Source organism: Pristiophorus japonicus, chromosome 8, assembly GCF_044704955.1.
Source record: "Pristiophorus japonicus isolate sPriJap1 chromosome 8, sPriJap1.hap1, whole genome shotgun sequence".
Lineage (NCBI taxonomy): Eukaryota > Metazoa > Chordata > Chondrichthyes > Pristiophoridae > Pristiophorus > Pristiophorus japonicus.
Window position 1 is genome coordinate 84,787,976 of NC_091984.1, and position 20,275 is coordinate 84,808,250.

At 43.3% G+C, this 20,275-nt stretch overlaps 1 protein-coding gene across 2 annotated transcripts in view; it reads left to right on the plus strand.

The window, feature by feature from the left end:
• The window catches only part of wls (Wnt ligand secretion mediator), an 80,777-nt gene that overhangs the window by 11,466 nt on the left and 49,036 nt on the right, over positions 1-20,275 (plus strand). For both annotated transcript variants that reach the window (XM_070886991.1, XM_070886992.1), the window contains exon 2: positions 7,134-7,409. In XM_070886991.1, the coding sequence (XP_070743092.1) occupies positions 7,134-7,409 (276 nt within the window). The remainder of the gene's footprint in view (positions 1-7,133; positions 7,410-20,275) is intronic.

Here is a 20,275-nt window from a genome sequence, read left to right on the forward strand (position 1 = left end):
TGGGATTCATGCACAAGGACCATCAGCCGGTCCAATCGAGGGGGTCGTTCAACCTGACTGCCTGCCTCTCTTCCGCTCTTACATCCGGTCCAGGGTGTCCTTGGAGATGGAGCACGCGGTGTCCACCGGTACGCTCGCGGCCTTCCGCGAGAGGTGGGCACCGGAGGGACTGGAGTGCATCATCACGCCCGGCAACCAAATTTTAATTTGATTTTACGTTTTAAAGTTTAATTTGTTTTCATTGCCGGTGCTTTTAGTGTCCCCTTCCCTTTTATAGGGGGCACTGGGGAAAAAAGGTGATTTTAGTGCCCAAAGAAAAACCCCCAAAAAAAGAAAAACACAAAAAAAAGACCAAAAAAAGGAAAAAAAAAGGGGCCTTGTAAATGTCTGGTGTTTCATCCAGGTCGGGTGGCACCGATTAATGTTTTTGTTTTGCAGATAAACTCCAAAAAGAGTTTCATGCACAAGGACCCCCAGGTCCCTCTGCACCACAGCATGTTGTAATTTCTCCCCATTCAAATAATATTCCCTTTTACTGTTTTTTTTTCCCAAGGTGGATGACCTCACACTTTCCGACATTGTATTCCATCTGCCAAACCTTAGCCCATTCGCTTAGCCTATCCAAATCTCCTTGCAGCCTCTCTGAGTCCTCTACACAACCTGCTTTCCCACTAATCTTAGTGTCATCTGCAAATTTTGTTGCACTACACTCTGTCCCCTCTTCTAGGTCGTCTATGTATATTGTAAACAGTTGTGGTCCCAGCACTGATCCCTGTGGCACACCACTAACCACTGATTTCCAACCGGAAAAGGACCCATTTATCCCGACTCTCTGCTTTCTGTTTGCCAGCCAATTCTCTATCCATGCTAATACATTTCCTGACTCCGCGTACCTTTATCTTCTGCAGTAACCTTTTGTGTGGCACCTTATCGAATGCCTTTTGAAAATCTAAATACACCACATTCATCGGTACACCTCTATCCACCATGCTCGTTATATCCTCAAAGAATTCCAGTAAGTTAGTTAAACATGATTTCCCTTTCATGAATCCATGCTGCGTCTGCTTGATTGCACTATTCCTATCTAAATGTCCCGCTATTTCTTCCTTAATGATAGCTTCAAGCATTTTCCCCACTACAGATGTTAAACTAACCGGCCTATAATTACCTGCCTTTTGCCTGCCCTCTTTTTTAAACAGAGGCGTTACATTAGCTGCTTTCCAATCCGCTGATACCTCCCCAGAGTCCAGAGAATTTTGGTAGATTATAACGAATGCATCTGCTATAACTTCCGCCATCTCTTTTAATACCCTGGGATGCATTTCATCAGGACCAGGGGACTTGTCTACCTTCAGTCCCATTAGCCTGTCCAGCACTACCCCCCTAGTGATAGTGATTGTCTCAAGGTCCTCCCTTCCCACATTCCTGTGGACTGCAAATTTTGCCATGGTTTTTGTGTTTTCCACTGTGAAGACGGAAGCAAAATAATTGTTTAAGGTCTCAGCCATTTCCACATTTCCCATTATTAAATCCCCCTTTTCATCTTCTAAGGGACCAACATTTACTTTAGTCACTCTTTTCCGTTTTATATATCTGTAAAAGCTTTTACTATCTGTTTTTATGTTTTGTGCAAGTTTACCTTCGTAATCTATCTTCCCTTTCTTTATTACTTTTATCGTCATTCTTTGCTGTTGCTTAAAATTTTCCCACTCCTCTAGTTTCCCACTAACCTTGGCCACCTTATACGCATTGGTCTTTGATTTGATACTTTCCTTTATTTCCTTGGTTATCCACGGCTGGTTATCCCTTCTCTTGCCGCCCTTTTTCACTGGAATATATTTTTGTGCACTATGAAAGAGCTCCTTAAAAGTCCTCCACTGTTCCTCAATTGTGCCACCGTTTAGTCCTTGTTTCCAGTCTACTTTAGCCAACTCTGCCCTCATCCCACTGTAGTCCCCTTTGTTTAAGCATAGTACGCTCGTTTCTGACACAACTTCCTCATCCTCAATCTGTATTACAAATTCAACCATATTGTGATCACTCATTCCGAGAGGATCTTTTACGAGGAGATCGTTTATTTTTCCTGTCTCATTACACAGGACCAGATCTAAGATGGCTTGCTCCCTTGTAGGTTCTGTTACATACTGTTCTAAGAAACAATCCCGTATGCATTCTATGAATTCCTCCTCCAGGCTACCCCGTGCGATTTGATTTGACCAATCGATATGTAGGTTAAAATCCCCCATGACTACTGCCGTTCCTTTTTCACATGCCTCCATTATTCCCTTGATTATTGCCCGCCCCACCTTGAAGTTATTATTTGGGGGCCTATAATTTGCCCACCAGCAACAAGAACATTCTTCCTGCCTCTAACCTGTCCAATCCCGTCAGAATTTTATATTTTTCTGTGAGATCCCCGCTCATTCTTCTAAACTCCAGTGGATACAAGCCCAGTCGATCCAGTCTCTCCTCATATGTCAGTCCTGCCATCCTGGGAATCAGTCTAGTGAACCTTCGCGGTACTCCCTCAATAACAAGAATGTCCTTCCTCCGATTAGGAGACCAAAACTGAACACAATATTCCAGGTGTGGCCTCACCAAGGCTCTGTACAATTGCAGTAAGACCTCCCTGCTCCTATACTCAAATCCTCTAGCTATAAAGGCCAACATGCCATTTGCCTTCTTGACCGCCTGCTGTATCTGCATGCCAAACTTCAATGACTGATGTACCATGACACCCAGGTCACGTTGTATCTTCCCTTTTCCTAATCTGTCACCATTCAGATAATATTCTGTCTTCCTGTTTTTGCCACCAAAGTGGATAACCTCCCATTTATCCACACTATACTGCATCTGCCATGCATTTGCCCACTCGCCTAACCTGTTCAAGTCACCCTGCAGCCTCTTAGCATCCTCCTCACAGCTCACACCGCCACCCAGCTTAGTGTCATCTGCAAACTTGGAGATATTACATTCAATTCCTTCATCTAAATCATTGATGTATATCCAGAAAGGCCAGTATTATTTCTGCTATTTCTTGTTCAGTATGACAGATTATCGGCAAGAACTTTAGGAACCTTTCCTCCGGATCAGTCGGTAGAATATAGCGGACGACAAATGTCAGCTGATCAGAGTGTGTGACATCTGGCGTTGAATCAACAGATATTGAATAGAACTTCGCTGATTTCAATTCCTGGATAATTGTCTCAAGTACTTTGCCACCCATCAGACTAATCAGTTCTTCACAAGTGGTGGAAGACAAGTATGAAGTATGCCCCTTGCCTTTGTTGGCGAATCGCTTGATGTGTTCAGCAAGAAATGCATTGTAGTTTGTGAGAACCTCCAACACACCCACATAATTACCATTACTTGGAGACCCAACGATTTCATCTCTGCCTCACAATGAAATATCTCGTTCAGAGAAACATTATATTACCGGCAGCTCGCTCTAGCACCTTGCACCAGTACTGCTGTTCATTTGCAAACTGGAAGACAATATGACCATCCACACACCAGTGCCTGCTTGACTAGTGCACATTACTACCAGGGCTTCTCTATGCTGGTGGCTGTTTTCGTGAAATCCTCTCATCTCTATGCTTCCAGTCAGTAAACCCATGAGTAAAGTGGCTACTTGTTCGTGCTGTGACCTTGCAAGCAAAGCAGTATACTCTACCGTTTGCAGGTGAATAATAGAGCCACGTTCGCTCCACACGTTCCCCGGTCAGCGGGTGCACACGTGTGAAGAAGGACTTCGAGCAGTATCGGCGACATCCTTCCTTGGCATGAATCACGGCGGAGTTTTGGAAGTCTTTATCACAGTTTCGGCAGACCTCACTACCTTTTGCAATCCAATGGCTTTGCATGTCTTCTGAGATATTATCTCCCCACAGCCCAGTGTAACTCGTAAGTTGCGCCTCTTTCAGCTTCATATGCGCCAGTTGGTTTTCATCTTCAACTTTTTGGACTTGGAGCTCCTACTCTGGATCCGGTGCCACTCTTGGTTTTGTTGTTGACGTTGACTGCACAGTGTCGTCTTGGCCTTCATCTTCATGCACTTGAGTTTTTAGTTGTTAAAAATTAGCTAGTTTAAGAAGTTTAACTAACTCTCGTCTCTTTTGCTTCTCGCGTAGCTGGTGCTCTTTCCTTTTTTTTCGCCCCTGATTTGTGTGTAGAATGCATCTCTAGAAAAAGAGCATCTAGAGTATGTTTACATCAAGTCGAGAATAACATGCGCCTGAGCCCTCGCAGCTTCGTCACATCACATCTTGCAACGTCACATGTTAATACTGTTTACCCTTACCCTTAATCCGACCCTGTATGGGCTCCATTCCAGGCTTGGGGCCCCAGGCGACTGCCCCATATGCCTGCCCCTTTCCCCCACCCCTCCCCCTTAATCCATTCCTGGTGCCATCTGGGTGGTGCATTTAGTCACTAAGTCATTGGGGGAAGCTATTGGTCTCTTTCTAAAGCCATTGAATATTCAATTTCATGAACTTTGGGATGTAGCATTTCAACAAAGCAAAGTTCTGATGCAGCAGATGAAAACTTTTCTATTACAGTACTGCCAAACCTGGCAGAACGGTGGCCTAAAGGAGATGTCTTTTTAACTATAGAAGCGCGCCTCTCATTTTTTTAATAGCTGCTTCTTCCAGAATGTATGAGGAACACATGGCTCCCTTGCTGCTTGTCGGTGAAGTGCTCTTGATAAGGTTTACTGAATACTAAATTATGTCTGTTCCTTTCCTGCAGCAAGTTAGTAAAATGAAGCAGCAACATGTTGTACTTGCTTGTTCCATGATTATGTCCACTCAGTTGTGAGGTTAATTGTGTAAAAGTTAAAACCGTCCAGGCCACTAGGATTAAGGCTTTAATCAGTGTTGGTGGCGACGCCAAAAGAAAACCGGTTGAGGGTGAGACGTGGAAGAGTTAAGGCAACCATTGTCTGTTCAGGAAATATCCTCTTCATTCACTGCAAGAGGAAATGAAGAGTATCAATTCTGTGTGAGACTATTGTCAATGGCCTGTGCAGAGCAGACGACTATATTCAGATGTTAATTGAGTAAAGTTGTTTGCTTCAGGCTGAATACCTTGCGGGCTTGTTTCCAAGCCATTTCCTGTTTTTTTTCATGTAAACCTTGAAATGATTTCTGTAATATACGAGTGTGATAAACCTCCACACATTCTCCCTCTGTAATCTCTTGTATTTCATCATTGGTTGTGTCCCCATCTAATAAAAAAGGCATAAAGCCAGAGTTAGCATTATAGAAATTGCAGCACAGATGGAGGCCGTATGATCTGTGTCAGCTCTAACTCTTAACTGGAACCATCTTCTCTAATCCCTTTCCCCTATCTCTTATATTATTTACATTTTAAATACTTACCTAATATTCTTTTAAATGAAAATGAAAAAATGCAAATACTAGAACGAGGCATAGTCTCAGAATAAGTGGCCGCCCATTTAAAACTGAGATGAGGAGGAATTTCTTCTCAGAAGGTTGTAAATCTGTGGAAATTCTCTGCCCCAGAGAGCTGTGGAGGCTGGGTCATTGAATATATTTAAGGCGGAGATAGATTTTTGAGTGATAAGGGTTATGGGGAGCGGGCAGGGAAATGGAGTTGAGTCCATGATCAGATCAGCCATGATCTTTTTAAATAGCAGAGCAGGCTTGAGGGGCCAAATGGCCTACTCCTCCTCCTATTTCTTATGTTCTTAACTCAATTAAAAATATGAAGTACTGGAAATACCCTGCTTCTGTAAAGAGGAAAGATGTTCTAGTGACTTTTTGGGTGTGGAACTTTCATCCTGCCACATCCACACCTTTTTAAATTGTTTATCTATCTCCATAACCACTTGCAGTAATGTTTTCCATGTTCCAATAACAGTTTTGTGTGGGGGGTGGGGCGGGGGGAGAAATGCTCTAATGTCCCGTCCATTCTCCCTGTGTTTATTCCTCCATTGATGGCCCCTTGTTACTGTTTCACCAACTAGTGCAAACAATTGCAAACAACTGTGTGCCATTTGGCTGCCACGTTTCCTATACTCAAAAGTACTTGATATGCCATTCCAAAGCATTTCACAGCCAGAGGTCGTGTGAAGCACGATATAAATGCAAACTTTTTTTCTAACATCCGTCCTACAATGTGTTATAAAATCTAGAATCCCATTTAAGTTATTTTATGGTCTTTTCTACCTGTACTCTCAAAGATCTAAATGTCTGCATGCATCTCTTGGTCTCTCTGTTCCTCCATTCTGTTAAGAAGTATGACGTAAATAGTAAAATACTTTTCAATGTTCTTTTCCCCAAAATGTACTGCGTCACCTTTCTCTGCATTAAATTGCATCTGCCGTCTATTTGTCCACCTCCGTTAACGTATCCTTCTGCAATCTTCCTCAGAATTCTTCCTTATAGTTTACCATGCTACCATTTTGGTGGTTTTAGGAAACTTCAATATCATTTCTTTGTGCCTATGGTTAAATCATTTATGTAAGTTATATATCTCCCCATATTTCAAGTAAAGACAGAATATGGCCTAACTGCTGAAAAGCGAACTGACTCAGGGGCGTCAGTGTTTCTATATAGTGTTTATTCTTTCGGCTGCTTTATATTTGTTTCCTATTAGTTAAAGCACCATAAATCAACCACATTATTCAGAAATCATAGTACTTTAGAATGTTTTTAACGTTCCCCTGTTGCCCAGTGGTTAAAGGCCCCCATGTAATAATAGGAAGTATAGACCAGGAGGTTTGATCTGCGCTGAGTTAGCTATTATTTGAAGGAGCAATTAAAGTGCTACTATTGGTCTCAGCAACCTCTGGATTTGGTGGGAGAGAGAACGAAGCCAGGGTACTCGCTCTTGGTTGATATCCAGTAATTTCTTTAAAGTGGGCATTGGTTGAGAATTGTATCGTGCTTGGTAGCAATGCCCCTCATAGTTAAATAGCCTGATATTGAATGTCTCAACTTGCACATGAAGACTTGCCACTTGGGTGGGGCAGCAAAGGCTCCCAGAGTTTGTGCTGCCACATGCCAGGAAGAGTCTACCTGTTGAGCTGAAAATTAGGCAGGGAAGGAAATCAATCAGACCAAAATTGAAATGTTTCTAATAATATGCTTCTGATTCATATTTTTCAGCCCCAAGTCCAACCATAGGAGTTCCATACCTTGCAACGAAATGTGTGGATGTAAGGAAACATCACCAGAAATCAAAGTGGTTCATGCCATGGGGTCCCAACCAGTGCGAAAAGAAGATCCAGGAATTTTCCGAAGCTATGAAGCAACAGATTGGAGCCAATGACATTGTGTTTGCGATCCACGTTCCACACCAAAGTTGGGAAATGAGTTCCTGGTTTCAGTTTCTGTTGGTTGTTCTGCAGTTTGAGATCGAATTTCAAATTGACAATGAGATACGTAAGTGGTGGTATGAGAAAGGAGAAATACTTGTCGTTTGTACATTGGTAAAATTATTTGGCTTGATTTTTTTTTGGTAGGGGTGAGTTTTAAGTGGGTTGTAATTTTATTCCACTTGGACTCTTGTGATTCAACCCAGGGTTATTCCCTGCAAATCTGATTGGTGGATTGGGTAGGTCACTAAGCAGAGAAAGTATTAGAGAATCCATGTACATTTTAACTACTAAAGACCAGTATTGTTTGTCTGTAGGCAGAGGAAAACAGATGTTTGAAAGAAAGGCAAAAATATTGTGAATGCTAGAAAGCTGAATACAAACAGAAAATGCTGAAAACACTCAGCAGGTGAGGTAGCATCTGTGGAGAGCGAAACAGCTAACGTTTCAGGTCGGTGACCTTTCGTCAAATGTTTTCCACCCCATTCATCTCCCCACCTCTTCTTATGGCGGCAAAATTCTACAGGTTTTGGCAGTTCACTGGTATCTCAACCAAGTGGTCATGTTTCAAGTGTTGAGCCTTGACGATGAGTGTTAGCAGGCTATTTGACATAATGGCCAAGCCCAACACTTTCAAGCACCGATCACTGGAGAACGATTAGGAGCAGAAATCCTATCTGCTTTTGAACTATTCCCTCCCCTGCAATCCAGGAATGCTGAGGCCAACAGTAGTATGCTGTTGCCTCTGCCCGAGATAAGTCAACTAGAGGGAGGACAGAAGATTGGGAAGCTTTTAAATGCCAGCAAAGAATTACTAAAAAAATGATTAAGAAAGGGAATATAGACGATGAAAGTAAACTAGCACAAAATATAAAAACAGATAGCAAGAGTTTCTATAGGTATATAAAAAGGAAAAAAGTAGCTAAAGTAAATGTTGGTCCCTTAGAGGACAAGACCAGGGAATTAGTAATGGGGAACATGGAAATGACACAAAATATTTGTTCAGAGTTTCTATCAGTCTTTACGGTAGAGGACACTAACAATATTCCAACAATGGATAGTCAAGGGGCTATGGTGGGGGGGCGGAGGAGGAGGAAGTTAACACAATCACAATCACTAAGGAGGTGGTACTCAGGAAGATACTGGGAATAAAGGCAGATAAATCCCCTGGACCTGATGGCTTACATCCTAGGTAGCGGCAGGGATAGTGAATGTAATTTACCAAAATTCCCTGGATTCTAGGGAGGTCCCAGCAGATTGGAAAACTGCAAATGTAACGCCCCTATTTAAAAAAGAAGGCAGGCAACTATAGACCAGTTAGCCTAACATCTGTGGTTGGGAAAATGTTGGAGTCCATTATTAAAGAAGCAGTAGCAGGACATTTGGAAAAGCATAATTTAGTCAGGCAGAGTCCGCATGGATTTATGAAGGGGAAGTCATGTTTGACAAATTTTCTGGGATTCTTTGAGGGTGTAACAAACAGGGTGGATAAAGGGGAACCAGTGGATGTGGTATATTTGGACTTTCCAGAAGGCATTTACAAGGTGCCACATAAAAGATTACTGCACAAGATAAAAGTTCATGGGGTTGGGGGTAATATATTAGCAAGGGTAGAGGATTGGCTAACTAACAGAAAACAGAGAGTCAGGATAAATGGTTCATTCTCGGGTTTGCAATCAGTAACTAGTGGGGTGCCACAGGGATCAGTGCTTGGAGCCCAACTATTTAAAATCTATATTAACGACTTCGAAGAAAGGACCGAGTGTAACGCAGCCAATTTTGCTGATGATACAAAGATGGGAGGAAAAGTAATGTGTGAGGAGAACACACAATATCTGCAAAAGGACATACAGGTAAAGTGAGTGGGCAAAAATTTGGCAGATGAAGTATAATGATGGAAAGTGTGAGGTCATGCACTTTGGCAGAAAAAAATCAAAGTGCAAGTTATTATTTAAATGGAGAAAAATTGTAAAGTGCTCCAGTACAGCGTAACCTGGGGGTCCTGGTGCATGAAACTCAAAAGGTTAGTATGCAGCAAGTGATCAAGAAGGCCAATGAAATCTTGGCCTTTATTGCAAAGGGGATGGAGTATAAACGCAGGGAAGTCTTGCTATAGTTATAAAGGGTATTGGTGAGGCCACACCTGGAATATTGCGTGCAGATTTGGTTTCCATATTTACGAAAAGATATACTTGCTTTGGAGGCAGTTCAGAGAAGGTTCACTAGGTTGATTCTGGAGATTCAGGAAGGATAGACAGAAAGGAACAGAAGGTGGAGTATCATTGCTGGTTAAAGAGGACATTAATGCAATAGTAAGGAAGGACATTAGCTTGGATGATGTGGAATCTGTATGGGTCGAGATGCGGAATACCAAGGGGCAGAAAACGCTAGTGGGAGTTGTGTACAGACCACCAAACAGTAGTAGTGAGGTTGGGGACCGCATCAAACAAGAAATTAGGGATGCGTGCAATAAAGGTACAGCAGTTATCATGGGTGACTTTAATCTACATATAGATTGCACTAACCAAACTGGTAGCAATACGGTGGAGGAGGATTTCCTGGAGTGTATTAGGGATGGTTTTTTAGACCAATATGTCGAGGAACCAACTGGAGGGCTGGCCATCCTTGACTGGGTGATGTGTAATGAGAAAGGACTAATTAGCAATCTTGTTGTGCGAGGCCCCTTGGGGAAGAGTGACCATAATATGGTAGAATTCTTTATTAAGATGGAGAGTGACACAGTTAATTCAGAGACTAGGGTCCTGAACTTAAGGAAAGGTAACTTTGATGGTGTGAGGCGCGAATTGGCTAGATTAGACTGGCAAATGATACTTAAAGGGTTGACGGTGGATAGGCAATGGCAGACATTTAAAGATCACATGGATGAACTTCAACAATTGTACACCCCTGTCTGGAGTAAAAATAAAACGGGGAAGGTGGCTCAACCGTGGCTAACAAGGAAAATTAGGGATAGTGTTGAATCCAAGGAAGAGGCATATAAATTGGCCAGAAAAAGCAGCAAACCTGAGGACTGGGAGAAATTTAGAATTCAGCAGAGGAGGACAAAGGGTTTAATTAGGAGGGGGAAAATAGAGTATTAGGGGAAGCTTGCTGGGACCATAAAAACTGACTGCAAAAACTTCTGTAGATATGTGAAGAGAAAAAGATTAGTGAAGACACATTTAGGTCCCTTGCAGTCAGAATCAGGTGACTTTATAATGGGTAACAAAGAAATGGCAAACCAATTGAACAAATACTTTTGGTTCTATCTTCATGAAGGAAGACACAAATAACTTTCCTGAAATACTAGGGGACCAAGGGTCCAGCGAGAAGGAGGAACTCAAGGAAATTCTTATTAGTCAGGAAATTGTGTTCGGGAAATTGATGGGATTGAAGGCCGATAAATCCCCAGGGCCTGATAGTCTGCATCCCAGAGTACTTAAGGAAGTAGCCCTAGAAATAGTGGATGCATTGCTGATCATTTTCCAACAGTCTATCAACTCTGGATCAGTTCCTATGGACTGGAGGGTAGCTAATATAACACCACTTTTTAAAAAGGGAGGGAGAGCGAAAACGGGTAATTATAGACCGGTTAGCCTGACATCGGTAGTGGGAAAAATGTTGGAATCAATTATTAAAGATGAAATAGCAGCGCATTTGGAAAGCAGTGACAGGATCGGCCCAAGTCAGCATGGATTTATGAAAGGGAAATCATGCTTGACAAATCTTCTAGAATCTTTTGATGGTGTAACTAGTAGAGTGGACAAGGGAGAACCAGTGGATGTGATGTATTTGGACTTTCAAAAGGCTTTTGACAAGGTCCCACACAAGAGATTGGTGTGCAAAATTAAAGCACATGGTATTGGGGGTAATGTATTGACATGGATAGAGAACTGGTTGGCAGACAGGAAGCAGAGAGTCGGGATAAACTGGTCCTTTTCAGAATGGCAGGCAGTGACTAGTGGGGTGCCGCAGAGCTCAGTGCTTGGACCCCAGCTATTTACAATATACATCAATGATTTTAGATGAAGGAATTGAGTGTAATATCTCCAAGTTTGTGGATGACACTGAACTGGGTGGCAGTGTGAGCGGTGAGGAGGATGCTAAAAGGCTGCAGGGTGCTTTGGACAGGTTAGGTGAGTGGGCAAATGCTGGTAGATGCAGTATAATGTGGATAAATGTGAGGTTATCCACTTTGGTGGCAAAAACAGGAAGGCAGACTATTATCTGAATGGCGACAGATTAGGAGAAGGGGAGGTGCAACGAGACCTGGGTGTCATGGTACATCAGTCATTGAAAGTTGACATGCAGGTGCAGCAGGCGGTGAAGAAGGCAAATGGCATGTTGGCCTTCATAACTAGAGGACTTGAGTATAGGAGCAGAGAGGTCTTACTGCAGTTGTACAGTGCTTTGGTGAGGCCTCACCTGGAATATTGTGTTCAGTGTTGGTCTCCTAATCTGAGGAAGGACGTTCTTGCTATTGAGGGAGTGCAGCGAAGGTTCACCAGACTGATTCCCGGGATGGCAGGACTGACCTATGAGGAGAGACTGGATCGACTGGGCATGTATTCACTGGAGTTTAGAAACATAACATTCTGACGGGACTGGACAGGTTAGAGGCAGGAAGAATGTTCCCGATTTTGGGGAAGTCCAGAACAGGTGTTACAGTCTCAGGATAAGGGGTAAGCCATTTAGGACCGAGATGAGGAGAAACTTCTTCACTCAGAGAGTGGTTAACCTGTGGAATCCTCTACCGCAGAGAGTTGTTGATGCCAGTTCGTTAGATATATTCAAGAGGGAGTTAGATATGACCCTTACGGCTAAAGATATGAAGGGATCAAGGGGTATGGAGAGAAAGCAGGAAAGGGATACTGAGGTGAATGATCAGCAATGATCTTATTGAATGCTGGTGCAGGTTCGAAGGGCTAAATGGTGTACTGCTGCACCTATTTTCTATGTTTCTATGAGGGGGTTGACTTATGAGGAAAGGTTGAGTAGGTTGGGCCTCCACTCATTGGAACTCAGAAGAATGGGAGGTGATCTTATCGAAATGTATAAGATTATGAGGGGGCTTGACAAGGTGGATGCAGAGAAAATGTTTCCACTGATAGGGGAGACTAGAACTAGGGGGCATAATCTTAGAATAAGGGGTCGCCCATTTAAAACGGAGATGAGGAGGAATTTCTTCTTGGAGGGTTGTAAATCTGTGGAATTCGCTGCCTCTGAGAGCTGTGGAAGCTGGGACACTGAATAAATTTAAGACCGAGATAGACAGTTTCTTAACCGATAAGGGGTTATGGGGAGCGGGCAGGGAAGTGGACCTGAATCCATGATTGGATCAGCCATGATCGTATTAAATGGCGGAGCAGGCTCGAGGGGCCGTATGGCCAACTCCAGGACCTATTTCTTATGTTTCTTATATTCTTATCACAGACTAGGGATTGTAGGTAGTACTGTTGCACTCCATTCAAGAGATTTTAATTTATGAAGGGTTCCATTTGGGTAAATAGGGAAATACTTTTTCCTCTGGTAGGGTGTCATTGATGAGGGGTAATCAATTTTAAATTGTCAGAATGCGGAGAGAGGTTAGGAAACATTCTGTGTGCACATGTTGGAGCATGGAATGGTTTGTCACATGGAGTGGTTGAAGTAGTGACCATTGCAACTTTTAAGAGAAAACTTGAATAAATATTTGAAGCAATAGAACAATTTGGGTTATGGGGAAAGAGAAGGCCAGTGGGATTAGTTTTGGATTGCTCTAGCATGGACACAAGGCTGAATGGTCTCTTCCTGTGATGTAAACTGTGATGGTTCTATGTTCCTTTCCAGCAGGGATTGCTAGATAAGAAGAACATAAGAAGTAGGAGCAGGAGCAGTCCATACGGCCCCTCGAGCCTGCTCCACCATTTAATACGATCATGGCTGATCCGATCATGGACGATCCGATCATGGACTCTGATCCACTTCCCTGCCTGCTCCCCATAACCCTTTAGAGTACGAGAGGAAGCTTGCAGGGAACATTAAAATGGACTGCAAAAGATTCTATAGATATGTAAAGAGAAAAAGGTTAGTAAAGACAAACGTAGGTCCCCTGCAGTCAGAATCAGGGGAAGTCATAACGGGGAACAAAGAAATGGCAGACCAATTGAACTTTGGTTCGGTATTCACTAAGAAGGACACAAACAACCTTCTGGATATAAAAGGGGTCAGAGGGTCTAGTAAGGAGGAGGAACTGAGGGAAATCCTTATTAGTCGGGAAATTGTGTTGGGGAAATTGATGGGATTGAAGGCCGATAAATCCCCAGGGCCTGATGGACTGCATCCCAGAGTACTTAAGGAGGTGGCCTTGGAAATAGCGGATGCATTGACAGTCATTTTCCAACATTCCATTGACTCTGGATCAGTTCCTATGGAGTGGAGGGTAGCCAATGTAACCCCACTTTTTAAAAAAGGAGGGAGAGAGAAAACAGGGAATTATCGACCGGTCAGCCTGACCTCAGTAGTGGGTAAAATGATGGAATCAATTATTAAGGATGTCATAGCAGCGCATTTGGAAAGAGGTGACATGATAGGTCCAAGCCAGCATGGATTTGTGAAAGGGAAATCATGCTTGACAAATCTTCTGGAATTTTTTGAGGATGTTTCCAGTAGAGTGGACAAGGGAGAACCAGTTGATGTGGTATATTTGGACTTTCAGAAGGCTTTCGACAAGGTCCCACACAAGAGATTAATGTGCAAAGTTAAAGCACATGGGATTGGGGGTAGTGTGCTGACATGGATTGAGAACTGGTTGTCAGACAGGAAGCAAAGAGTAGGAGTAAATGGGGACTTTTCAGAATGGCAGGCAGTGACTAGTGGGGTACCGCAAGGTTCTGTGCTGGGGCCCCAGCTGTTTACACTGTACATTAATGATTTAGACGAGAGGATTAAATGTAGTATCTCCAAATTTGCGGATGACACTAAGTTAGATGGCAGTGTGAGCTGCGAGGAGGATGCTATGAGGCTGCAGAGTGACTTGGATAGGTTAGGTGAGTGGGCAAATGCATGGCAGATGAAGTATAATGTGGATAAATGTGAGGTTATCCACTTTGGTGGTAAAAACAGAGACACAGACTATTATCTGAATGGTGACAGATTAGGAAAAGGGGAGGTGCAACGAGACCTGGGTGTCATGGTATATCAGTCATTGAAGGTTGGCATGCAGGTACAGCAGGCGGTTAAGAAAGCAAATGGCATGCTGGCCTTCATAGCGAGGGGATTTGAGTACAGGGGCAGGGAGGTGTTGCTACAGTTGTACAGGGCCTTGGTGAGGCCACACCTGGAGTATTGTGTACAGTTTTGGTCTCCTAACTTGAGGAAGGACATTCTTGCTATTGAGGGAGTGCAGCGAAGGTTCACCAGACTGATTCCCGGGATGGCGGGACTGACCTATCAAGAAAGACTGGATCAACTGGGCTTGTATTCACTGAAGTTCAGAAGAATGAGAGGGGACCTCATCGAAACGTTTAAAATTCTGATGGGTTCAGACAGGTTAGATGCAGGAAGACTGTTCCCAATGTTGGGGAAGTCCAGAACCAGGGGTCACAGTCTAAGGATAAGGGGTAAGCCATTTAGGACCGAGATGAGGAGAAACCTCTTCACCCAGAGAGTGGTGAACCTGTGGAATTCTCTACCACAGAAAGTTGTTGAGGCCAATTCACTAAATATATTCAAAAAGGAGTTAGATGAAGTCCTTACTACTAGGGGGATCAAGGGGTATGGCGAGAAAGCAGGAATGGGGTACTGAAGTTGCATGTTCAGCAATGAACTCATTGAATGGCGGTGCAGACTAGAAGGGCCGAATGGCCTACTCCTGCACCTATTTTCTATGTCTATGTTTCTATGTTCCCTTATCGGTCTATCTCTCTCTTAAATTTATTCAATGACCCAGCTTCCACAGCTCTCTGAGGCAGTGCATTCCACAGATTTACAACCCACCCAAGAAGAAATTCCTCCTCATCTCAGTTTTAAATGGGTGGTCCCTTATTCTAAGATTACCTATTTCTTGTCTCCCCTATCAGTGGAAACATCCTCTCTGCATCCACCTTGTCAAGCCCCCTCATAATCTTATACATTTCGATAAGATCATCTCTCATTCTTCTGAATTCCATTGAGTAGAGGTCCAACCCCTACTCAACCTTTCCTCATAAGTCAACCCCCTCATCTCCGGAATCATTCTTGTGAAGCTTCTCTGAACTGCCTCCAGAGCAAGTATATCCTTTCTTAAATGTGGAAACCAAAACAGTACACAGTATTCCAAGTGTGGCCTCACCAATACCCTATATAACTGTAGCAAGACTTCCTGCTTTTATACTCCATCCCCTTTGCAATAAAGGCCAAGATTCCATAGGCCTTCCTGATCATTTCCTGTACCTGCATACCAACCTTTTGTAGTTCATGCACCAGGACCCCCAGGTCCTGCTGTACTGCAGCATTTTGCAATCTTTCTCCATTTAAATAATAACTTGCTCTTTGATTTTTTTCTGCCAAAGTGCATAACCTTGCACTTTCCGACATTATCCTCCATCTGCCAAATTTTTGCCCGCTCATTTAGCCTGTCTGTCCTTTTGCAGGTTTTTTGTGACCTCACACATTGCTTTTCATTCCATCTTTGTATCATCAGCAAACTTGGCTACGTTACACTCGGTTCCTTCATCCAAGTCGTTAATATAGATTGTAAATAGTTGGGGTCCCAGCACTGATCCCTGCAGCACCTCACTAGTTACTGATTGCAAATCCGAGAATGAACCATTTATCCCGACTCTCTGTTCTCTGTTAGTTAGCTAATCCTCTATCCATGCTAATATATTACCCCCAACCCTGTGAACTTTTATCTTGTGCAGTAACTTTTTATGTGGCACCTTGTCAAAAGCCTTCTGGAAGTCCAAATACACCACATCCACTGGTTCCCCTTTATCCACCCTGTTACATCTTCAAAGAATTCCAGCAAAATGACTTCCCCTTCATAAATCCATGCTGACTCTGCCTGACTAAATTATGCTTTTCCAAATGTCCTGCTACTGCTTCTTTAATGACGGACTCCAACATTTCCCCAACCACAGATGTCAGGCTAACTGGTCTATAGTTGCCTGCTTTTTGTCTGCCTCCTTTTTTAAATAGGGGTATTATATTTGCAGTTTTTCAATCTGCTGGGACCTCCCCAGAATCCAGGGAATTTTGGTAAATTACAACCATTGCATCCACTATCCCTGTCGCTACTTCTCTTAAGACCCTAGGATGCAAGCCATCAGGTCCAGGGGATTTATCCACCTTTAATCCCAGCACCCATTGTTCCCCTTCCCTAACCCAGGCATGCTGAGGTAAATTATTCCTGTTCCAGCTGAAATCAGATAATTCAGCACAGCTGGAGAATTAACCTGCAATCTTCCTGATCTGTATTCTCTCAAATATTCGCTGTCTTAATCAGGGAATCCTGCGTCTAGTTTTCTATGCATTATATAGCTCATGTTTCTCTGCTGATGTTGCATAGCTAACTAATGTTTCTGGGCAAGGAAGGAGTGAAAGGAAATTCATGACCAGTTTATCTCACGCAAGTCTATAATTTGCTTCAAAAATGGTATTACCAGTGGAAAATCAGTAATTTTTTTCTCTTTGACTTTTGCACTTCTTATACATTGACTTTTATATGGGCGCAGATGTGGATTTGATTCACCTATTTATATACTACAGGATGATTTCAGCATAATGATAGTAACACTGGAATATCTTTCTGTCACTAATGATACGTATCACAATTATTGGAGCATCTTGTCCACTAATCCTTTCCACCTGGCACGAAGCTTGACTCTCGTACCTAGATCAATAGCTGCGTTTCATGTGTTGGTGTTTCTCGGCTATTTGTTTTGAAAGCCATTACAGGATCCACTGTCTGTGCAAATGCACGCACACTTTACAACGGAGACCTGTAGGGTCGAAGTGGGAACTCCTCCCCTTTTAGCCAAGTTGCATTAGCAGTGGATTAAGTCATGCCCCTGCACTAACTTAAGAATCTGTTACATTTCAAACTTTTCCAGTTCTGACGACGGGTCACAGATCTGAAACGTTAACTCTGTTTCTCTCCACAGATGCTGCCTCACCCGCTGAGATTTCCAGCATTTTCTGTTTTTATTTGATTACAGGAGTTGTAGCACTCCCACCACTAACTGAGATCAGTTGAGTTAGCTTAGACTAGGATTTAAACTCTGAATCATCCTGGTCTGCATGGCTCACAATGTAGGGATGGGGAAATTGAGAAATAATTCTTGCATTTATTTGTGTACAAATAAAAACTCTTGAGACTGTCCCTATTTATCATGCACATTATGAGCAGGTTATTTTCTACTAGTCAGGGATACCCCAGAATAGCCAGGAAACTATTACTGCCTTCCATTTTGATTTTTTTTGTCTGATCCCAGTGCATTCATCCACTGATCCATCAGGGCAGTAACTCCAGCTATTTTAACCAGGCTTTCCTTTTGTTGTATGGTTTTCCCTTTCACGTTGACTCTAGAACTGATATTTCACAGGGTCCTGGCATTGCTTATTGGACCACTCTTTTGTGGGGGTCCAATTCGTAAAGTGACACAATGGGCCCAAGTTTCCACATGATTTGCGCCTGATTTTTAGGAGCAACTGGTGGAGAACGGACTATCTTAGAAATCGCAATTCTCCACTTTTTTTTCTGCAGTTCTAGTCAGGTAGAACAGTTCTACTTTGGAACAGAATTTTTTCTTCAAAAGGGGGCGTGTCCGGCCACTGACGCCTGATTTCAAAGTTTCCACAGTGAAAACGTACTCCAAACTAACTTAGAATGGAGCAAGTGAAGATTTTTGTAGAACTGAAAAAACCTGTTCTACACATTAAAAAATCAGGCGCAGGTTACAAATTAGGCGTCCAGAACGACGTGGGGGGGGCGTGGGGGGGGAGGGGGGAAGGGAAGTCATTAAATTCTACAATCAATCCTTATTTATACTTCTACAAATATTATACAAATAAATCCAACCTGAATAAACATTTATAAGCAAAGAAAAGATTAAATAAACCATCTTCCTACCTGTGTGAAAGTGCTTCAGGCACAGAGAATGCTGCAGTCAGCCTGAGGCGCCCGTTCTTCCCGCGGGGGAGGGGAAAGAGAGGAGGCGCCCGTTCTTTCCCGCGGGGGGGGAGGCGCCTGTTCTTCCCGCGGCGGGGGGGGGAGGGGAGAGAGGGGAGAGGAGGCGCCTGTTCTTTCCCGCGGGTGGGGGGGAGGAGGCGCCTGTTCTTCCCGCGGGGGGGGGGGATGGGAGAGGAGGCGCCCGTTCTTTCCCGCGGGGCGGGGTGGGGGGGAAGGAGACAGTGAGAAGGCTGCAAGTGCTAATGTGCTTTTATTAAAAAAAAATTCAAAAATTAAACAGCTACAAAGAACTACAAAAATGGCCGAGTGCCAATGTTTTTTTCACACTGAGCATGCGCCAATGCTCCAACGCGCACGCGCAGCGTTGCCGGCAGGAAAAAAACTAATTTAAATAGTACCTGCCCCCTCCCACTTACAAAATCGGTGCGAGTGTAGGCTCTGCCCCCCTGGGCGCCACGCCAGGCAGACAAGGAGCTGCAGGGCTCTCCAGAATCGCGATTTTTTTTTTTAGGCGCGAAAAACGGGCGCCCAGCTCGGAGGGGCGCCCGATTTTTATCGTGTGGAAATTTGGGCCCAATATGTGGAGATTGTGGTCTATCACGAGCCAGTATGTGGCTCACAGATGGGTAAAAATGGGGCCCAATCCATTGGTTTATTTCTTATGTACACTACAACTGTCCAGCATGAAATCGAGCCACAAAGACCAGGAAATCCTAGGTTGGATCTTCCAGTGTGTGCTGGTGGATAAACAGCAGGAGTGACTCCTGCTAAAGGGCTTCGCATTTAGACACCAGCTGAGGAAAGTATCAGCAGCAGCATCATCATCGGCGGTCCCTCGAACTTCACAGTTGAATAGCCAACCAACACCAGTTGTGAAGGCTCAGGCCTAAATAATGGTCACTTTAGTGAGTTGTGGGGAAGCTGAACATGCTCAAGGAACTGCACTCCCAACAAGATTCAACACCATTGAGAGAATAAAGGAAAAACATTGGAAAGAAAAAAAATCACCTCTGTTCTAATTGAATTCTTGTTTTCACCTACAATATTTGGTCATTATTGGTTACATGGGAGGGAGAGAAAACCTAGCACCTATAAGTTGTATTGAAAGATTTTGTAAAACATTTAGATACAGCAGGCAGTTTGATCCAGATTCTCTTCTGCTTGAGTCTTGATCGAGTTGGAACATAGTTAGCAAAACTACAAATAGTAATCATATCCTGTGTGGGTGAAATGAAGCTTATTCGTGTAATCGGGATGAAATAAATACTCTACTCCAACAAGATTTGGCAGTTCCCCAGCAATAACACAGCTGTTGAAATGGATTAGTCGTCAGGGGAGACAGACATGGTGGAGTGACAGAATGTTAGATTGGTGTGCACTCCAGACCTTGAGGAGAACTCTTACTAATCTGGCGCTTGACCACAAAAAGTTTTCTGTTCTGTTCTTGTATAAAGAAAAACTTCACAAAAAGACTTTGTTTCCAACATTGGAGTGATTTTTAAACTGTATTATTGAATTTCTGTTGTGCATTAGACAGTGCAAGATTCTTCATTTTGAATAGAGTAGGGAGGAGGCATCCACATGAAATGGACTTGTCACTTGGTGAAAAATCCACATAATGAAACTTGGAGAAAATCCTCTGTTTTACATTCTGGGATCAAGAAAAAAATAACCATTGGGGTTTCTGTGACCTACTGCCCATGTTGGGGCATGCACATTCCAGCAGGGCTAACTGGACAGCAATCTGAAATAGGAGCTTTGACTGGTTTTTATGTATAAAT